General features: G+C 46.2%; 1 protein-coding gene across 8 annotated transcripts in view; it reads right to left on the reverse strand.

The window, feature by feature from the left end:
- Positions 1-19,385, reverse strand: part of PLD5 (phospholipase D family member 5) — a 385,783-nt gene that overhangs the window by 59,955 nt on the left and 306,443 nt on the right. For all 8 annotated transcript variants that reach the window (XM_026487593.4, XM_057315031.1, XM_026487592.4 and 5 more), the window contains 2 exons: positions 10,090-10,287; positions 2,819-2,955 (listed from right to left, as the gene is read on the reverse strand). In XM_026487593.4, coding sequence (XP_026343378.1) covers positions 2,819-2,955; positions 10,090-10,287 — 335 coding nt within the window. The remainder of the gene's footprint in view (positions 1-2,818; positions 2,956-10,089; positions 10,288-19,385) is intronic.

The raw sequence follows: 19,385 nt of genomic DNA on the forward strand, positions 1-19,385 counted from the left end.
TCATTTTTTTTTTGCTTCAGCTTGAAGAACGCCTTTCAACGTTTCTTGTAAGGCAGGTCTAGTGGTGGTGAACTCCCTCAGCTTTCGTTTTTCTGGGAAAGCCTTTATTTCTCCTTCACATCTGAAAGGTAACTTTGTCAGGCAGTATTCTTGCCTGCCAGCCTACCTTTTTATTGTTCCTTCACACTTTTACTGATTTCTTTTTGAAAGATGTCTTTCATGTGACTGAGGAAATAAATAATGAACAGCCCCAAGCTGTGAACCAAAAAAATAAGTGAATTGCTTAAAGAAACAGCGCTTGATTGCTAGCACAGGAAGAACTGAGACAGGGCCTCTGATTTCCTACGGCAGGGTCTACTTAGCCACATATTATTGTTCTATCCGCTTCCTACTTCTTTGAAAAGTAGAAGCTACTTCTAACATTGCTGCTAAATGATGGTGTATATGTATGTATGTTTTTACATGCTACCAACACGTGGTGCGTGTGACTTTTTCCTTTCATTTGGATGTTTAGCAGTGTCTTAAAAGTTACGTCTGTAGCATATTAACACACTGATATTTGATAATGTCTGTTTATTCAAATTGAATTCACTCCTGAAAAATTTCTCCAGGACAATGTAAAAGACAAGTAACCAGGCTGACTTCTAAATTTTTTTCTTAATTTTTTCCATTCTTTTTTTTTTTTAGTGTAATAAAAAGGAAGTTTAATATGCACAAATAAAATAGAAAAAAATTTCTTACAGACTGGCTAGTGGTAATGTTATTCAAAAGTGGTCTTTCAAACTTGAAAGACCTAGCTTGCTTTATTATTTTTTTTACACTATCAAAAAAGAATGTTTTGCCACAAATGAATAATGGACAGAGATATGTCATTGACATGTTTACAATTAGGAAATATCTAAAACCCATGTACACTTGATAAAAAATAGTTAAAGGTAATGAGAATATTTATTTTAAAGTAAGGCAAAAGCTAATCTGGTTACAGTTGAGATTTTAATTGTCATACTTCCAGATTTATGAGTGGGGGAATTAAGTACTTAAAAGAGTTTGTTGTTTTCATTTGGTAAGACTATGAAAAAAAGAAAAGTGTGGCTACATGTGGCTCTGCTGGTACGTTTCAGCACAAACTGTGAAGTCATGCCCCCATTCACAGAAATAAAACGCACCAAAACAAACAATGAGCAAACCAAACAGACTGCCTCAGCTGACACAAACTTTAGTGTCTTTTCTCAGGGGTTTCCCCCCATTTTTTTTTCTTAGGTATCGAATTATAACCTGGATGTTTGAGCTACTTTTTTTGTCTCTGATGACTTCTCATTAGAATGCTTGCCAGGGGTGTGAGTATGATAAAAGAACTGTTCTTCGACTAACAGCTGAAATGGGAGATTAATAACCCAAAGACAAAATTTCAGGTGAGTTTTCAGTTCTTTAACATTCTTTTAGTTTTCTCTAATTTTTGCATTTCCAAGATATTTTAGATTCTCCATGCTAACTCCTTCCCCCCGCTGGCCACAAGGGATCTTCATTTTGTCCATGGGACTTCATGGAATGAAGTTTTGTCAATCCTAAGAAATCATCATCCCATACTAACATAAGTCCATAAACTTGACCTTATTCTCATTCCCCATAATGGAAAAATCAGGCAAAACCTATCTACTACGTTTCAAAATCTTCCCGAAGGGAAGTTGACATCTAAAATGAAACCTCAAACCAAATACAGAATAAACAGGAGAAAAATAAAAAAGGAGGGATAGAGAACATGTAGAAGTATATGGGTAAAAACCTATGACTATTCAAGGGACGTACCGTATTTTAAAGTAAAAGTGTTTTAATAGTGTCTCTGGCAGCTTCAAATGCTTTTCGACCATTATTATGGGACATGGCTTTCTGCGAGAAACATGCGTTGGGACCCCACAGCCATTTGCCCAAGGAAGCTGCGTGGTGCGGCCGTGTGGGCCGGCACCACGAAGAATACGCAAGCAACAAGAGCGTGCCTGATTGTGTAACCTCAGTAAACGGTTATTTTGAAATTGTAATTTTCCAAATTAAAAAGGTCCCAGGTTGTACTCCCAGGAATGTGCACTTTGAGAACTTCTGGATTAGACGAGTTATTCAAAACACAAGCACCCAAGTCTCAGCATTCCCAGAAAGAAAGCAAAAGCGGGAAACATCAGGGACAGAGCCGTGCATGTACGCGTGTAAGGACGTAGGGGAGGGACATTCTGCCCCCACATTTGTGCCATGTATTTCTGCCCCAACAGTGATGAATTACTGAAAAATCCCTCCATTTTAAAATGCTTTCTGCCTCATACAGAGGAGCGGGCTAACTGAGAACATACGCATGCTGAGTTTCCTTCTTCTTGAAGTCGAACACATATGGAAGTTTAGCATTTAATGAAGACTGGCGTGAACACGACAAAATGACGTCTCCTCGACGGAAAACCTTGCCAGGCCTACTCAGTGTCAGTACGTCCTTCAGGGACACCTGCGGACTAATAAGTTTCAAGACCTATTTTTCCCGAATAATTTTTATTATTTATTTTCTTTTTCAAGTCACTTTCAAGTTGACAACAACCTGATCTGCACTCTAAAGTTGTTCCCGTGCCTAGAAGGTGAAGCCCTGAGGACTCCTGCAGGGTGAGACCCTGAGTCCTTCCGACGGACTGAGGCAGGAGACGCATCGCAGGGCAAATAAGTGCACAGGGAGGAGGTCTGACGGTGAGCGACCTAAGGGGAACGGAGAGGCTGGCTCCCCGCGGTCCCCGCTCGTGCCTGGCCCTGGAGACGGGGTTCTGGGCGAGCGGACGCGCTCACTGACCTTTTGGTGCTCGTGCTGGAGATGGGCAGGTAGTCCGTGACAGCGATGTACACGTACAGCTTCGCGTCGTCGATCACGCTGTAGATGGCGTCCACGTCGAAGCTTCGGTTTTTAGGGCAGAAGAGTTTGGGAGAATTCTGCGGAGACACAAAAACCAAACTTGTAGAGGATTCATTTTTGTCACCTGGGGCTTTCTCTTTTCTGTTGCCGTGTTTTCACGGGTTTTAATGGATCTTGGGTTTCAAGTCAAGGTTTGCAAAGCAACTTTCCAGTTCTTGATGAGATGAGAGAAATACGTGTGCGATCTATCGTAGCTGAGGCGTGTTCAGACCCAGGTGCGGGAGGACGGGTCTCAAGGCCGTCCTTTACGTCGGGCTGTGGGAGGGAATGCTTGCTTTCAATACCCACACCTCTGATTTTGGGAGGAGTACTCTTGCTGTAAACTTCGGGGGCTCTGCAAACACCCTGGCATGCAGAGCTAATAATTTTCTCAGGCATTACCCTATAATACAGACATACAAGTACAGACTGCAATCAATTTACTGGAAAAGTCATTTCATTACGAAGGCGACATGGCCATGAAATTGTCTTACCCTGACCAGCGGTGCACAGTGGCTAGTGGAGGGGCGCACGTAATCCGAGGGGTGCTTTATACCAAAAGTCCGAATACGTGGTTTCTGGAACTGCCTGCCGTGGCAGTATTGGGCCCCTCCTGCAACGCTCAGGAGCTCCCCGCGCTGTGCTGCTGGGAATCCCCCACCGGCTTACACAGAGGGAAGACCAAGCGGTTGTTCTGGACGCCCAACCGACGGCCGTGGAGCGCTGGGGGCAGGAGAGGACCCTGGTCAAGGCCACACCCTCCAGGCATCCCTGCTCAGAAAGTCATCTCGGCAGATGACTATCAGACTGAGTTTTTGATCACTTAAATTATTTTTCTTTTGGAACTGGGGATGAGCTTCCAAGTCTTTTAAAAAAATGAGTGCCACAAAAAAAAAAAAAAAAAAAGAAACCTTCCTGAAAGAACATAAGAGAACAGAAACAAACAAAAATCCCCCACAAAAGCAGTAAAAAATAAAACCAACGAAACCCAGGGCCGGCCCTACAGCCTTTCCCCAGTGCACGTGTGGCGGATACTTGACCTGCCCGACTGGTCGACTGGACAGGAGCTCCTGCTTCTATAGTGTCTCCTGGTCTCCCTCTCCCTCCTGACTGCCGCTCCTCCCCCCCAGACCCTGGTGCTGTTTGCTGGGGGCTTTTACACATCGTTTCCTTGTCACCATGATGCAAACACACACACACACACACACGCGCACACATCACGCCCAGCGTTCCTGGTGTCTGGAGATCCAGCCCGAACTCATCGGAGGGATGTGTGTATGGCCCTCTGCGCCCTGGCCTCCCCTGTTTCTCTGCCCCCCTCCTGGGCTGGCCGCCATGCCCTCCGTGCCCCGAAGTGACATAACGGCCGGGCTCCCATCTGCCTGCCTGCGCCTTTGCCCCTGCCGGCACTTCCAGCCCATGTTGCCCTGTTCTTGCCCATCGCAGTCCTACGCTTTCTCTCCGTTCCAGCTCAAGGATGAGCCCCTCTGTGAACCTTCTTTACTTCCCCTCCCAGAGGCTCCTTCCCTGCTCTGTCTCCTCCCGTGACAGGATTTGTCTGTGGTGTCACTGAGCCCTGCTCAAACCGGTCATTGCTTGCACTGGCCTCGTCTGCCTGCTTGGACTGCCGCCGGCTGGATTTTAGGGACTGCGTGTCACTCGTTTTTCTATCTCCACCAGTACATTCCACATGGAAACTACTTACTCCCTCAGCCCGTTGGGTCTGCTTTAAAGGTCCTTCAGTTAACACGGAGCTGCAGAGGGGCTGAGCTCCAGACGAGGGCTGAGCCAGTCTGACACGTGCCCAAAGGCCCGCGTTTTTGTTTCAGGAGTTCCTGGACTTCCTTGTGTGTTCCCCAAACTGGTTTCGGTTTCAGGGAGGAACGAACTGAGGTGTGGAGTCGTGCGTCTCTTCACCTTTGCTGTGACGTCGTGCCTCTCGGTGATGCAGGCCGGCCTCTGACACTCAGCCTGCAGAGCCTCGTGGCCTAAGGAGGGGGGCGGGTAGGAACAGAACACACCTCTCACGCTGTCTGGGCTCGGTGCCCCTCTTCTGTGCTTGCTCTCCTTCGGGCAGCAAACACTACTGAGTGCCGGCCACGCTCCCGCTCTAGTCTGGCCGCGTGGCACGAATAAGACGCCCGCTTCGTTCCCCTTCAGTCTAGCACCTGTTACGTGGTGTTGCCCGCACCTGTCTGGGTGCCCCTGCACTAGCCTGTGCCCCGCTGGGCTGCGGATCTCCAGCACCTTGTTATCCCCCGCCACTCCTAGCACCTGTTATGTGTCAGGATCTGCGGACCGAACTTGAGAGGGCTTCTTGCATTATCCAGCACGACTCCCCAACCCCCAGCCCCAGCGCGGCTGCTTTGGGCTAGGTATTTCCATCCACGGGGGGATAGCTCCTTATTTGCAGCTGCCTGCCGCACTGTTGCCCACGGTCCCATCGCCGAACCCGATGCCTAGAGTGTGGCAGGGGCTCTGTGTGCTTATCAGGGAAACGCATGTGATTTGTATCCGTCCCCTGGCCCTGGGGGCATGGCGGTGCTTGACAATGTGTTCTAGAGTCCGCTACCTTTGAAGACAGTATCTGGAGATACTAGTGGCTTCGAAATGTTTGCTTAAGGTGTAAGTGAGTGAACAACAACACGAAGAATGATCTACTGATAGGGCAGAGGAAGGGAACTCATTTCAATAGCTTAATTAGAGAGAAGGCTGTCAAGTTTCCCTCTTACTGGTCCTGCATTAATTTTCTGAGCCCTGCACTGTGTACTCCCTTGTTACGGGATGGAGCAGTAAAACAGATCCTTCTCTTCGCCTCGGCTCTGTGATGACCTTTCACCACCCAGTGTCCTCTGGCACCTGCTCTAGGGGATGTTTCTCTCTCAGATCAGTCAGCGCCTTATCCACGCACACGACTTGTTCTGCAGATTCATTCAAGACCTGCTTTAGCGAGCTTCTGATTTATTTCACAACAGTTCCCTGGTTTGTAAAAAGTCCATACCCCATCCGAAGAATACAGAAGTTAAATATATTAAACACAAAAAGATGGCAAAATATTTGTAAATCGTATATCTGATAAAGGACTTACATGCAGAATGTAGAACTCTCACAACTCAATACTAAAAATCCAAGTAAACTAATTGGAAAAACGGGCAAAGGACTGGATAGACATGTCTCAAAAAAGAGAAACAAATGGCCAACGAACACATGAAAATATAAAGGTAAAAACCACAGTGACATAGCATTTCACACCCACACACCCACCAGGAAATAAAATAGAAAGTAACAAGCATTGGCAAGGATGTGGAGAAACTGGTGCTGTCATTTATTGCTGGTGGAACTATCCAACGGGGCAGCCAGTTTGGACAACGGGGTGTCGGTCTCTCAAAGTGTTCAGCACGGAGTTACCACCTTACCCCACAGTGCCACTCCCGAGGAGACGCCCCAAAGCACTGAAAACAGGTGCTCAATTACAACCTTGTACGTGAAGGCTCACAGCAGCACTATTCACAGGAGCCAGAAGACAGAAACCCCCAAGTGCTCAGCAACCGATGGACACATAAGCCAAATGTGATATATCCATACAACGGAATATTATTTGACCACAAAAAGGGAACGACGTGCTGATTCATGCTATAACATTGATGGACTTCGAGAATATCGTACGAAGCGAAAGGAGGCAATTACAAAAGATGACACACCGTTGGGGCGCTGGGTGGCTCAGTTGGTTAAGTGTCTGACTCTGGATTTTGCCTTAGGTCTTGATCTCAGGGTCATGGGATCGAGCCCTATGTCACGCTCCACGCTCAGTGGGGAGTCAGCTTGAGATTCCCTCTCTCCCTCTCCTGCTCCCTCCTGTGCTCTCTCTCTCAAACAAGTCAATAAATCTTAAGAAAAAAAAAAACTACATACTGTCTTACTCCATTTCTATGAAATGCTAGAGAGAGGAAAACCCTAAGAGACACACAGTAGACATATAGCCCCTTGTTGCCAAGGGCTGGGGGAAGGGAAATATGGAGATTGACCCCTAATGGGTGTGGTGTTTTCTTTGTGGCGATGACAATATTCTAAAGGTAGTGGAATACGCCAACAATGAATCATGGAATACTACATCAGAAGCCAATGATGTAATACTGTATGGTGACTAACATAACATAGTAAAAAGAAATAAAATAAATAAATAAAATAAAATAAGTGGAGATAGTTTACAGCTCTGACTACACTAAAACACATTGAATTATATATCTAGAAAGGATGAATTTCATGGAATGTAAAGTATCTCTCAGTAAAGCTACTAAAATGTAATTAACAATACATAGGGGACTATTACAGGGTATTTTTCACAGCAGCACCATGTTCTGCTTAATGTCTGCACTCGCTGTCAGTACACATGACTGGATGGACGAACTAACACTCAGGTCAGGGAGAACGGACCTTGAACCAACTAGTCGTGACCTTGGAAAGCAAATTTATAATCTCTAAAAAGAAATCTACAAGATAAGACAAAAACTCAGCCAACTGTGGCTCCTGTTTCTGATTTCAATGGGAAATGTAAGAAAATAGGAACTATGTGGACCCAAGTGATTAGAGATCACAGAGCAAAGTCTCACCAAGTGTCTCTTTGTGTTACATGAGAAAATTAGAAATAATCCATGTGTACATCATAAAATTTATATTTAACCACGCTAAGGTATTAATCATCTAAAATTTAATTTGGGGAATGGTAATTCTTAAGGTCTTCAATAATATTTTTGTGTGCATGTGTTAATTTAGTTAATTTATTTAAAATATAATAAACTATTTTAAGATATTTTACAACAAATAGTTTGAATTTAAATAAATTTGTCTTGACATTTGTTTGGCATGCATTACTCAGAAAATTATATGCATCCTAGAACTTTTTATTAAAATTACTACTCATAAAACCAATCCCATATTTATTGCTGCTTTTAGGGGGCGGTGAGTAAGGTGTTGGGAATACCAATGATGAAGATGGACCAGTATATGGCCTTTGGAGCCTTTTAAATAGTGGGACATATGATCAATAAACAAACAGTTATGAGAACGTGATAAATGGTACAACAGGGGTGAGATCAAAGAGCTTTGGGCAAATGATACCAATTCCAATAGCGGGGGAGGGGATCTGACTTTACGTTATACCTGCAAGATTTTATACCTCTGCAAAAGTGGTGTTCAACTAATATCTATTTTTTTTTTTAAAGATTTTATTTATTTATTTGACAGAGATAGAGACAGCTAGCGAGAGAGGGAACACAAGCAGGGGGAGTGGGAGAGGAAGAAGCAGGCTCACAGCGGAGGAGCCCAATGTGGGGCTCGATCCCACAACGCCGGGATCACGCCCCGAGCCGAAGGCAGACGCTCAACCGCTGTGCCACCCAGGCGCCCCTCAACTAATATCTATTGAATTGAAATTCCAAAGTAGGCTTGATAGTAATAGGAAATAGAAAATAAAATAATAGGTTAAAATAATATAATAACTTAAAAATGTTATAATAAATAAAATTGAAAGCAGATGCATTATATCATTTAAAAGACTATACCCAAAGGCATGTTTCAAAATGCTACATATTTTGTGGCAAATTGTTTAATAAAAAGCAATTTGTAAATTTGCCCCAGAATACAACAAAGGCCTGCGTGTTAGATTTTATGAAAGTTCTGGCCATCTGTCTGGGGTAGGTATGTTAACTTTGGGATCGGGCGGGGGTACTCCTCCAGCTTTTTAAGTGTCAGAATATAAACGTACTCAACGCCCACATTCACCTATCTCTAAGATTCAAACCATAAATTCAAAATCCAGCAACTGCCTGAAATCTGCTGATAATTCGTCTATTCCTTGCTGCTTCCCATCTGCGTTACTGGAGCTGGTTGGGCAGGCTGAGCAAGTGTCCCTCGGGGTGTCAGACACCCTGTTACCTGCTGGGTTAAGGATTCTTTGCCCACTTTTCTACTGCGACTCATCCGGAGATTCAGAATGACAGCCGGCCTTCCCGGCGTACAGGGTTGTCTCGAGAGGAAGTGAAACGGAACACACGAAATAATTCTGCTAGTAAAATGCCCTACACAACGTGCTACTTGCTACTGCTTTGTGGGCCTCCGCATAGTTAAAAAAAAAAGTTTTTTTTAGCTTGGTTTGATGAAAATCTTTCAGTCTGTGTTCTGCGATTCACATTTATATGAACTTGTTAAGACAAACAACTTAAGGAAAAAACATCTTCCTTTGTCTCAATTGCCACATGCCTAAATTTTCACATTGTGCTTTCGTTTTAAGGGGCAAAAAGGACAGAAGCCCCTTTTCGGTGAGAAGCTCTTGGGCGATGTGAAAGTTGCTGGCGTGACAGCACTGTCCTCGCGGAGGACCCCGTGTCGCATTGGGAGTGTGGTTTCAGGAAGTTTATCTCAGCGCCAGGCGCCTGCTTCAAGCCAAATTCCGAGGTCTCTCCCCAGACCAGGGGCTCAGGTCCTGGGTAAGGGTGGGGGGCCCTACGTCTGCATTGTCAACAGGCGCCCCAGACAGCTCCTAATTCAAGTTTGGGGACCAGGGCCGGAGGCACAGATGTCCAGACGCACTCTCCCACGGACCCTGTGGGACACCTGTGGTGTGTCCGTGGCGGGGTGGAGGCGGGGGATGGGCGCTGACGCTCGGTGTGCCCTGCCCTCAGCCTCCGTGAAGTGCGGACAGCTCTGCTGTCATCTGTTCTACACACCGGGGTTCCCTCAGATTTGTTTCATCAAAGGAAGATTCTACGGCTAAGAAACAAGCCTGAGAACCATGGAGCTGCGGCCTCGAAACTAGCATCTGAGGTCAGAAGACCTGGGCGCTGCTGCCGCTCTCGGCACCTGCCGTCTCAGGGTCGTCGTGCTGGAAGATAAGCTCGATAAGCCTTCGTCTGCGACAGGCTCACAAAGCTGCCTTCACAGAGGACCGGGGCGGTCACGACAGGTCACGCAAAGCGTCAGCAGCTAGGAAGGAGTACTAACGTTCACTATCATGATCATCCCTGGGGACAGCCGCGGTTGGGCCACAGAGCGGGCGCGTCTTACCTCTTCAGGGGTGGGCAGAGATGATCTTCAGAACTGAGGTTTGCCCAGGGCCGCATCACCCCTGGACGTTCCAACTGGGGAGGAGGCAGGAGCAAGAGGCAAGGACTCACCGACACAAAGGCCTGAGACTTGGTTTCGTTCAACTGAAGCTGCAATTTCTTCTCGTTGTCGTAGACGCCGTAGAGCCTCTTGGACCAGGTCTGCGGCACCCTGTTCTTGAATTTCAACGAGCTGTACAGGGCGAATATCCTCTGTAAGTCCAGGACCAGGCAGCTGCAGTTGTAGAAGACGACCCCGAGCTCCTTCATCTGTGGGGTTAAAAGAGAAAGCATGGGTGCCGCGCGCAAGTAACCGGGGCTGTGCGTTTCAGGGGAAGACGACGCGCGGAAATGCCGTGGTGGTGACTTCTCCTGCAGCTGCTGTACAGAAGCGTGTAGACACAGTCACAGCCCGGGACACACAGTGAGGCAGTGTAAAAGTGCTTCAATATTTAAGGAGAACTTTAGCTTGCTGTTTTGCATTTGGGATCTTACAGATAATTTTTTCATATTCATCTCCATTTTTCTTCCTTTTCTTTCTTTTTTTTTTAGATTTTATTTATTTCAGAGAGAGAGAGAGCATAAGCAGGGGGGGCGTCAGGCAGAGGGAGAGGGAGAAGCAGACTCCCCACTGAGCAGGGAGCCTGACAGGGGACTCGATCCCAGGACCCCGAGATCATGGCCTGAGCCGAAGGCAGACGCTTCACCGACTGTGCCACCCAAGTGCCCCCACCTCCATTTTTCATATCAGCTCTTCAGATTCATTTCCTTAAAATTTTTCATATGAATCCTTAAATCATGCAGCAATATAAAGGTAGGGTTTTAACGGCAGCTTCACGGAATGGCTTAGATCATGGGTTCTGAGGTCAAACTGCCTGGAATTACGCTCAGTTCTATGGCTTTCCAGCTGCGCGACACTGTTGGGCAAGACACATCATCTCTGGGTCTCATTCTCCTTCTTCTACAAAACGGGGTTAATCATATTTATTCCACACTCTGCTTGGTGCATTTAAAATGGTCAGTACATTTAAAGGGCTCAGAACAGCGCCTATGACTTGGTGCTCAGAAATAATTTGTTCACAATACAAGTGACTCATGTGAACACAACACAAGCCTCAAGAGGAATTCACCAATGCGCTCCTGCGACAAAGAGACCAGACAGAGGATTTTTCCACCTCCCGCAATGCGCGGATGGGGGAGGGAAAGCTCAGACAGACAGGCAAAGGCACCTGCCCCAAGTGGGAGACCCCGCCATCAACAGATTGAGAATCTGAATGCAAGTTTCTGACCTTTGATCGAGCACATCCAGGAACATAGCAGCGCTGACTTCATCGGAGTCCAGGATCACTCTGTACAAGTTACAGACGCTTTCTCCTTTAGTCAGTGAAAGTGACACGGTAACATGTGGGTCGTAAAAGAACAGCACGAGGATACACGCTCTGTGATCCGAATACCCAGGGAGGCGTGTGCTAGGGACACCTGGGTCTGCTCTCATCCCTTCCTCCAGCTCCCCACTGAAGACTCCACTCAGGATTACAGAAGACGTCCTCTGCTGTAGCGGACCCCTTAGGGCTCCCTAATACAGTGTGCCTGGAGCCTGGCATCTGTGCTCGCCTGGCATCATTCTCCCGGGCCCATAGTGACTACAGGCTAGACGCATGCACGTTTCTTCACCTGCTGATGGACTTGCCCTACTTTTCTCTGATGCAAGAAATAAAGCACTGTGCACCTGTGCAAGTACTTCTTTAGTACAGCTTCCTAGAAGTGGATGTACAAACACATGAAGGGCAATCAGAGGTCAAGAAAGTGGGCAGAAGCAGAGCAGAAAGGGTGTGTCAGGCATGTGCAAAGGCACCGCGGGCGGGGGGGAGGGTGGATATTATCAGAGCTGGGAGGCTAAAGTGGAGTGGGCTAGGGGGAACGTGTATGTGTGTGTGAGTGTGTAAATATGTTTTTCTGGGTAAAACTGTAGGGACAGGGATGGCAGATCCTCAGGGGCCTTTGAGCTGGGACAAACAGCTTAACATTTATGTTGAAGGTCACGGGAAAGCCAGCAATGAGGATAGGGGTGTGACCAGGCTGTGAATTAGAAAGGTCCCCTTGGCTGTGGTGTGGAGACAGAAGACAGGGTGAGGAAGCTGGGGCATTCAGCCCCCGGGCCTTGGCAGGAGCCAGATGCAAGACTTACATGTTCCTATGTGTTTTCTAATCTCAGAGATTTCAAAAAATTGTCTAGGGTAACTGCCAACGATTGCTAATCTTATTTCACATTGAAGACAGAGCCCTCCCTGCTGTTTGCTGACGGGGTCTCAGGAATATTCAGCTCTGCAGCTGACCTTCACGCTTTTGTACCTTTTTTGCAGGTTGAATCAACACTGCCACACTACCTTCTCCAGGGAAGCCTTGAGCATTTCACTGTTTCTCAACTTTTGTACTAGTTCAGCAGGTATAACCAAGCTTTTTATCTGGGGTGGGGGGTGGACAAGATGAGATCTGGGTCCCGTGTGGGTAAGTAGCTGTTCCCAGGGTCAGGGCCTCCTTGACATCCAGGGGGCCCATGTTCTCTGGCCATGCCTGGGGCCACCATCAGGAAGGAAGGAAGGAAGGAAGAAAGGAAAGGTGGGAGGGAGGAAGGAAGGGAGGGCAGGAAGGAGGAAGGAGGGAGGGAGGGAGGGAGGGAGGGAGGGAGGGAGGGAGGAAGGGTGAAGGGAGGAGGGAGGAGGGAAGGAGGAAGGAAGAAAACAGCAGTATTGGACCTGAGGCCAAAGATGGTGGATAGAAGTCTAAGTCTGGCACCAACCAGACACAGGGCCTTAGGGAAGTCATCCCGTTTCTTAGTCTTTGTCTACTCCTCTGAGCTATGAGGGTGTTTAGTTCATAAAGTCTACAAGGGTCTTCCAGCCCTGCATCTAGGGGTTCAGGACGTCAGGGTCTGTCTACCTCTATCCCCTTCTCCATGCCTCATCGACCTTGCCAGTGCTGCCTGGAGAGCGTGTTTGTGTCACAGGATGAGTTCCTCTAAGCTGCTGCAGGACTGTGGCTGGTGACCTTCCCTGGTTTTATCTTTTTTTTTTTTTTAAAGATTTATTTGTTTGAGAGAGAGAGAGAGAGCAAGAGCGTGAGCGAGTGGGGGGAGAGGCCGGAGAGGGGGAGGATCGCGAGCAGACTCCCGGCTGAGCGCGGAGCAGGGTGAGGGGCTGGATCTCAGGACCCCAAGATCATGACCTGAGCCGAAACCAAGAGTCGGACCCTTCACTGACTGAGCCACCCAGGCGCCCCATCCCTCCCTGATTTTAATTTCAGACAAAGCACATTTGCATCTTAATCCTGCAAGTCGAGGGTTGAATAGCCTTGGGTAAATTACCTATTCTTAAATTTCAGTTTATGGTTCAATGAGGACAATCTTGATCTCCAAGGTTTGCTGTTAGAATTTAATAATCACAATTTTGATAGCTCATACTGACTGTTTAGTTGGTGTGTGTACCGTGTTGAATAGTGCCCCCTCCCTCCCAAATCAATTTCCACCTGGAGCCCGTGAATGTGACCTTCGTGAGAAATACGGTCTTTGCAAATGAGATCCCGATGAACTCATACTGAATTATGGTGGGTCCTAAATCTAATATGACTGGTGTCCTTGTAAGAAAAGGAAAATTTGGACCAGCACACAGGGGAGATGGCTGTGTGAAGACAGAGACAGGAGCGAGACACCTACAAGCCAAGGAACGCTACGGATTGGCGGCAACAACCAGAAGCTAGAAGGAGGTGAGGAAAGATCCCCCCTAGAGCCTTCAGGGAGAGCCTAGCTCTGCCGACACCTTGGTGTCACACTTCTAGCCTCCAGAAGTGTGACTGAGTAAGTAAGTTCCTGCTCGCCTAAGCCACCAAGTATGTAATTTGTTCCGACAGCCCTTCGTGTTGAACATACAGGGTGCCTCACGGACTTTCATCTTGATAGTGGGTCCGGTAGACAGTGTTCATCCCCATTCTACACAGGGGAAACTGAGGCTTGGAGAGTTACTTGCTCATTTTAAGTGACATAAGTGACACTCGAACTTGGGTCTAACTCAGAAGCCTGCATGCCTAACACTATGCTAATACCGCACTTAGCACCTGGCTAGAATACAACCCATGCTGCCTACTGCTATTCATTCTCTGACGCCTTCTCTGGCCAACCCATTTCCTGCTCCGTCTAGTACTACACCCGGTGCCTATTTCTGATGCGGCATGTTTTACCCTGTATCATAACTAAAAAAAAATTTATGTGTCTGTTTCCCCTAGTAACTCTTTAGTCTCTGTAGAGACCATGCCTGGTTTATATCTTTTCCCCCATGCTGGACTATGGTACTTGCCTAGAAAATGTTTATTGAATGAATGCCTGGCCTTTGAAAAGAGTAAATGGTGGTCAGAGAGGAAAAACAAGTTCCCTTCTGAATTCAGGAGCCCTAGCTCAGCCTCAGGCCGTCCGATGCTGAGTACATGAATTTTGCACAAATCTCTCTTCTGGTACCAAGGAAACAGAACACCTGGAGATGGCCACGCCCAGAGACCCGCCCGAGAGATTTTCAAGAGCAAGGTGCTCAGTGATCGGTATCAGTGGCAGGGTTTACATTGGTCAGTGGGCTGACTGTCCTCTAGACACGCTTCCTGCACCAACCAGCACCGGGGCGCAGAGACCAAGACGAGTTCGTCTTTTGAATGCGAACTGACTTAAAAGAGTCCACGCCATCCAAGCCCCACTGGAGTCAGAGATAGAATGCCACTGAATCCAGGGAATCTTTTTATTTTTGTCACCAAAAAGCGAACTCATCGACCATTATTCACGTCTACTGTGCTTGGCTCTTGTGGGTGTCCTTTGGTTTTTGCACATCAGACCTTCAGTGTTTTTAGGTTACTCGCTCACACATGGCAAACACGTATGTTTGGAGACCTCTGATCAAAGGTCGAATAAGAATGTCATGCTTCCCTGTCCACTTTTGTTACTCAGGTATAGATGTCCCTCGTCGTCAGGTGGAGGTTACGTCCTCTCTGTGGTGGTTGGAAGAAGATCAAAGCTAACAGGAGCTGTGGGGGAACAAAGCCACTTCCCTCCCGCCCCTGTCATTCTCCACTGACTCTCTCCTGAGATGTAGAATGATATTAAATGCAGTCACGACACTATTGCAAGCTCCTCATAATTGTGAAGAAAGACAACCACTCTTTAATATGATATGACATTGAGTACTGATGTGAAACTGACATCGAGAAGGGTGCCAGGATGGCCGTTCTGACAGCCTTTCCCTGCAAATGAAGGAGAGAGGCCTCTCAATATGACCTAATCAGGACACAGCAGGTCGTCTTCTAGAACGAGCTCTGAAGACAGACTAACTCCACCATGGGCTTTGCCCTGAACCTCATCTGTACATGGGTGTATGTCAAAGGATGGCTATGAAGAGCAAATGGGACAAAATGCATGCACAACGTTTATCTCAGTGCCTGGCTCAAACAGTGTGAGTTTCAGCTATACCAAGATCCAGCTCTCTTCTTCTTCTTCTTCTTCTTTTTTTTAAGATTTCATTTATTTATTTGACAGAGAGAGACAGCGAGAGAGGGAACACAAGCAAGGCAAGTGGGAGAGGGAGAAGCAGGCCTCCCGCCGAGCAGGGAGCCTGATGCGGGACTCGATCCCAGGACCCTGGGATCATGACCCGAGCCGAAGGTAGACGCCTAACGGCTGAGCCACACAAGTGCCCCCATCTCTCTTCTGTTCCTCCCGAGAAGGATGCTTCTGCTATACTCCTGCTTGAAAGGGTCACGAATTTGTTTGAATCAAAAAAGAGAGGTGACAAAATTCTTTGTACGTGAACAATTTTACTTTAACCACCAACGGATTCCAGATGCTTTAGTCACAAGTGTGAAGGCATGAAGTCATTCCTCAGAGACCATTCGTGGTGGGTCATTGGTGCCAGAATGGCCACAACAGAATGGCTATTTCAAATGTACGAAATTCAACATTTTCACTTGCTTCTCGAGGTCAGCCCTAGCTGGTCTTAAACTTAAGCCTTCATCAGATAATGTTGGGGGTGGCAGAAGCAGAGCATAGTAGCTGGAAAGAACGGGTGATAATGAAACAAGAAGGTGCCACTGGATATGACATGACATCCTGCTGAGGTGGGACACCGCAGGGAAAAGGAGTCCATTGAGGTGAGACCGTGAAGTAATGTAAATGGCTGGTGAAGTGTCTCCATGGGGGCAGGAGAATGACTAAAGGTTTGGGGCAAGGCAGTGACAAAGTAGAGTGGTTGTACCAGCTTTATGTGGACTTCTCCACTGAAGTCTCAAATCTGGACACGCAGGTGTTTGTGATCGTGTCCAGCGTATACATGAAGGATGGTGTAGTGGAGGGAACAGTGATATTCCTTGAACCTTCTCTACATTTCTTTAAAAAAGATTTTATTTATTCATTTGACAGAGAGAGAGAGAGAGACAGCCAGCGAGAGAGGGAACACAAGCAGGGGGACTGGGAGAGGAAGAAGCAGGCTCCCAGTGGAGCAGGGAGCCCGACGCGGAGCTTGATCCCAGGACCCTGGGATCGCACCCTGAGCTGAAGGCAGACGCTTAATGACTGAGCCCCCCAGGTGCCCCAGGACCTCCTCTGCATTACTTTAGTCTGTGGAACTCAGTGCCCACAGCTTTGAAGCCAATGGCCCCTAGAAGTCACACCATGGGGGAGCCAGCTTGAGAGCAAAAATTAAAGGCTCTGGTCATTGGGTTTCCAGGGAATTTTATCATTTTCAATAAAAAATTTTAAAAAAGAATTTATCTAATGTTTAAATTACCAACTAGATCTCAACAAATTCCTATACAGGAAACATACCTCCGCATAATAACGGCCATATATGAAAAACCCACAGCTAACCTCGAACTCAATGGTGAAAAACTGAGAGCTTTTCCTCTTATTTCAGGAACAAGACAAGGATATCCACTCTTGCCAGTTTTATTCAACATAGTAAGGGAAGTCCTAACCATAGCATGTAGATAAGAAAAAGAAATAAAAGGCATCCATACTGGTAAAGAAGAGTTAAATTTTGTTATTTGCAGATGACATGATACTGTAAATAGAAAACTCTAGACTCCACCAAAAACTAATAGAACTAATAAATGAATTAAGTAAAGTTGCAGAATGCAAAATTAATACCCACTATTTCTATACACTAATAAGACCAATAAGTAAGTAGCAGAAAACGAAATTAAGAAAACAACACCATTTACAAGTGCACCAAAAAAGAATAAAATACCTAGGGATAAACTTAACCAAGAAGGGGAAATACCTGTATTCCGAAAAGTATAAAACCCTGATGAAAGACATTGAAGATGACACAAATAAACGAAAGACATTCATGCTCATAGACTGGAAGAATTAATATTGTTAAAATGTTCATACTACCCAAAGCAATCTTCAGATTCAATAAAATTGTTATCAAAATGCAAACAGCATGTTTCACAGAACAAGAACAAATAATACTAAAATTTGCATGGAACACAAAAGACCCCAAATAGCAAAACCAATCTTGAAATAGAAGAACAAAGCTGGAGGTATCATAATCCCAGAGTTCAAGATATACTACCAAGCTGTGGTAATCAAAACAGTATGGTACTGGCCTATAGATCAATGGAACAGAATAGAAAACCTAGAAATGAACTCTCAACTATGGTCAACTAACCTTTCACAAAGCCAGAAAGAATATCCAATGGAAAACAGTCTCTTCAACGAATAGTGTTGGTAAAATTGGACAACGACACGCAGAACGAAACTGGACCATTTCCTTACACCGTACACGAAAATAGACTCAAAATGGATGAAAGACCTAAAGATGAGACAGGAATCCATCAAAATCGTTGAGGAGAACACAGGCAGCAACCTCTTCGACCTCGGCCGCAGCAACTTCTTCTGGAGCTAGAGGCTGGAGACCACCAACTAGAGGGGTTTCTACACGTAAACGTGAACACCCGAACACTAACTATCTGATGCTTGGCCGAGGCATGGAAGGTCAAGGGCAAAAGGCTGTAACTGAAACAGTGTCATACCAGGCTTGGATTCCTGCTGAAGTCAATGGACAATGTTGTTTTCAAGACTCAATCCAATTTTCCACAGACTATGATGGGAAAGTTGGCTGGATTCCCCTGGGAAATCCAGGAAGATGAAAACAGATGTTTCATGAAAGCCAAATGAGAGCAAATCTTTGTGAAATGTTTGGGCTTAGGACCAGATGCAGCATTACCATTATGGTTGTTTAACTCATGAGCTACATGGCTTTGGAGGAGCTCATCGACTTCTTTATGCCCCCGAGAAAGACAAAAGCAGCTCTTGACATCTGGAAGCTGGAACATGACTGCCAGCGTGGCCTTGATGTTTTCAGGAGTGGCCTGGCACTCACAGCTGTGCCTTGGAGTTCTCCTATCAAACATAAGCTGTTTCTAGTGCACTAACATCAAAACAAAAACAAGACCACTCTGTGATCATGTCTAGACACAGACAAAAACATGAGCACTGTCCAAACCATAAAAATGACCAAAGATCCCTCCATATGAGTGACTGCTGCTTCTTTACCGATTACACATAGTTTTAGCCTCACTGGATTCCCTCTCCCATATAGATGATTTATGAAGATACCCAATCATAAAATTACCCCTACTTCCTGACAGCATTCAATCCTGAGCAAAGCCCTGCTTCCTAAAATCTTCCCCTAAATCACCTAAGCCCCGATTCCATAAGTCCTAAGACCTGCTTATTGAGACGCCCCATGTTTTGCCACAAAGTGTCCTCTCCCTTGTAATAAGCAACTTGTTCAAAATCAGTTGGTTGGTCTTTGGCTGGAAGGTAATGCCACCACCTTATTCCCATGACCACTACCTCATAGGACAGGTTGGTGCAGCAAAGCACAGCGACCAATACTCAGTATGTGTGGACTGCTGTTTTTCTATTCTAAGTCATACTACACAGGGAAGTGTTAGGTATTCAATATTGTTCTGGTTTAAACAGCAAGCTGCCCAGGTAGCAGAGCAAGAGGCATTTAGGGGCAAGGAATGAATAAAGTCACTGATGGCTCTTAGGGAAAGGCATAAAGAAGGACTGCACTTTGGGAAGGAGCTTCGCACATTGGAACCTAAGGCCAACCAAAGCTCCTGAGGCATTTTCAGTGTTGCTCTGTGTTCTGGTCTCTGCATGTATCATAAACCATGTTTTGGAAGGTGTACTATTACACATTTTAATTTGGAATCTAGTGAACTAATTCCTTAAAACCTAATTGGAAGAATTGGTTTCACGTTTAAGTCTTTAATCCATTTTGACTTTATTTTTGTGTACAGTGTAAGAAAGTGGTCCAGTTTCA

This window comes from Ursus arctos, unplaced genomic scaffold (assembly GCF_023065955.2).
Source record: "Ursus arctos isolate Adak ecotype North America unplaced genomic scaffold, UrsArc2.0 scaffold_2, whole genome shotgun sequence".
NCBI classification, from domain to species: domain Eukaryota; kingdom Metazoa; phylum Chordata; class Mammalia; order Carnivora; family Ursidae; genus Ursus; species Ursus arctos.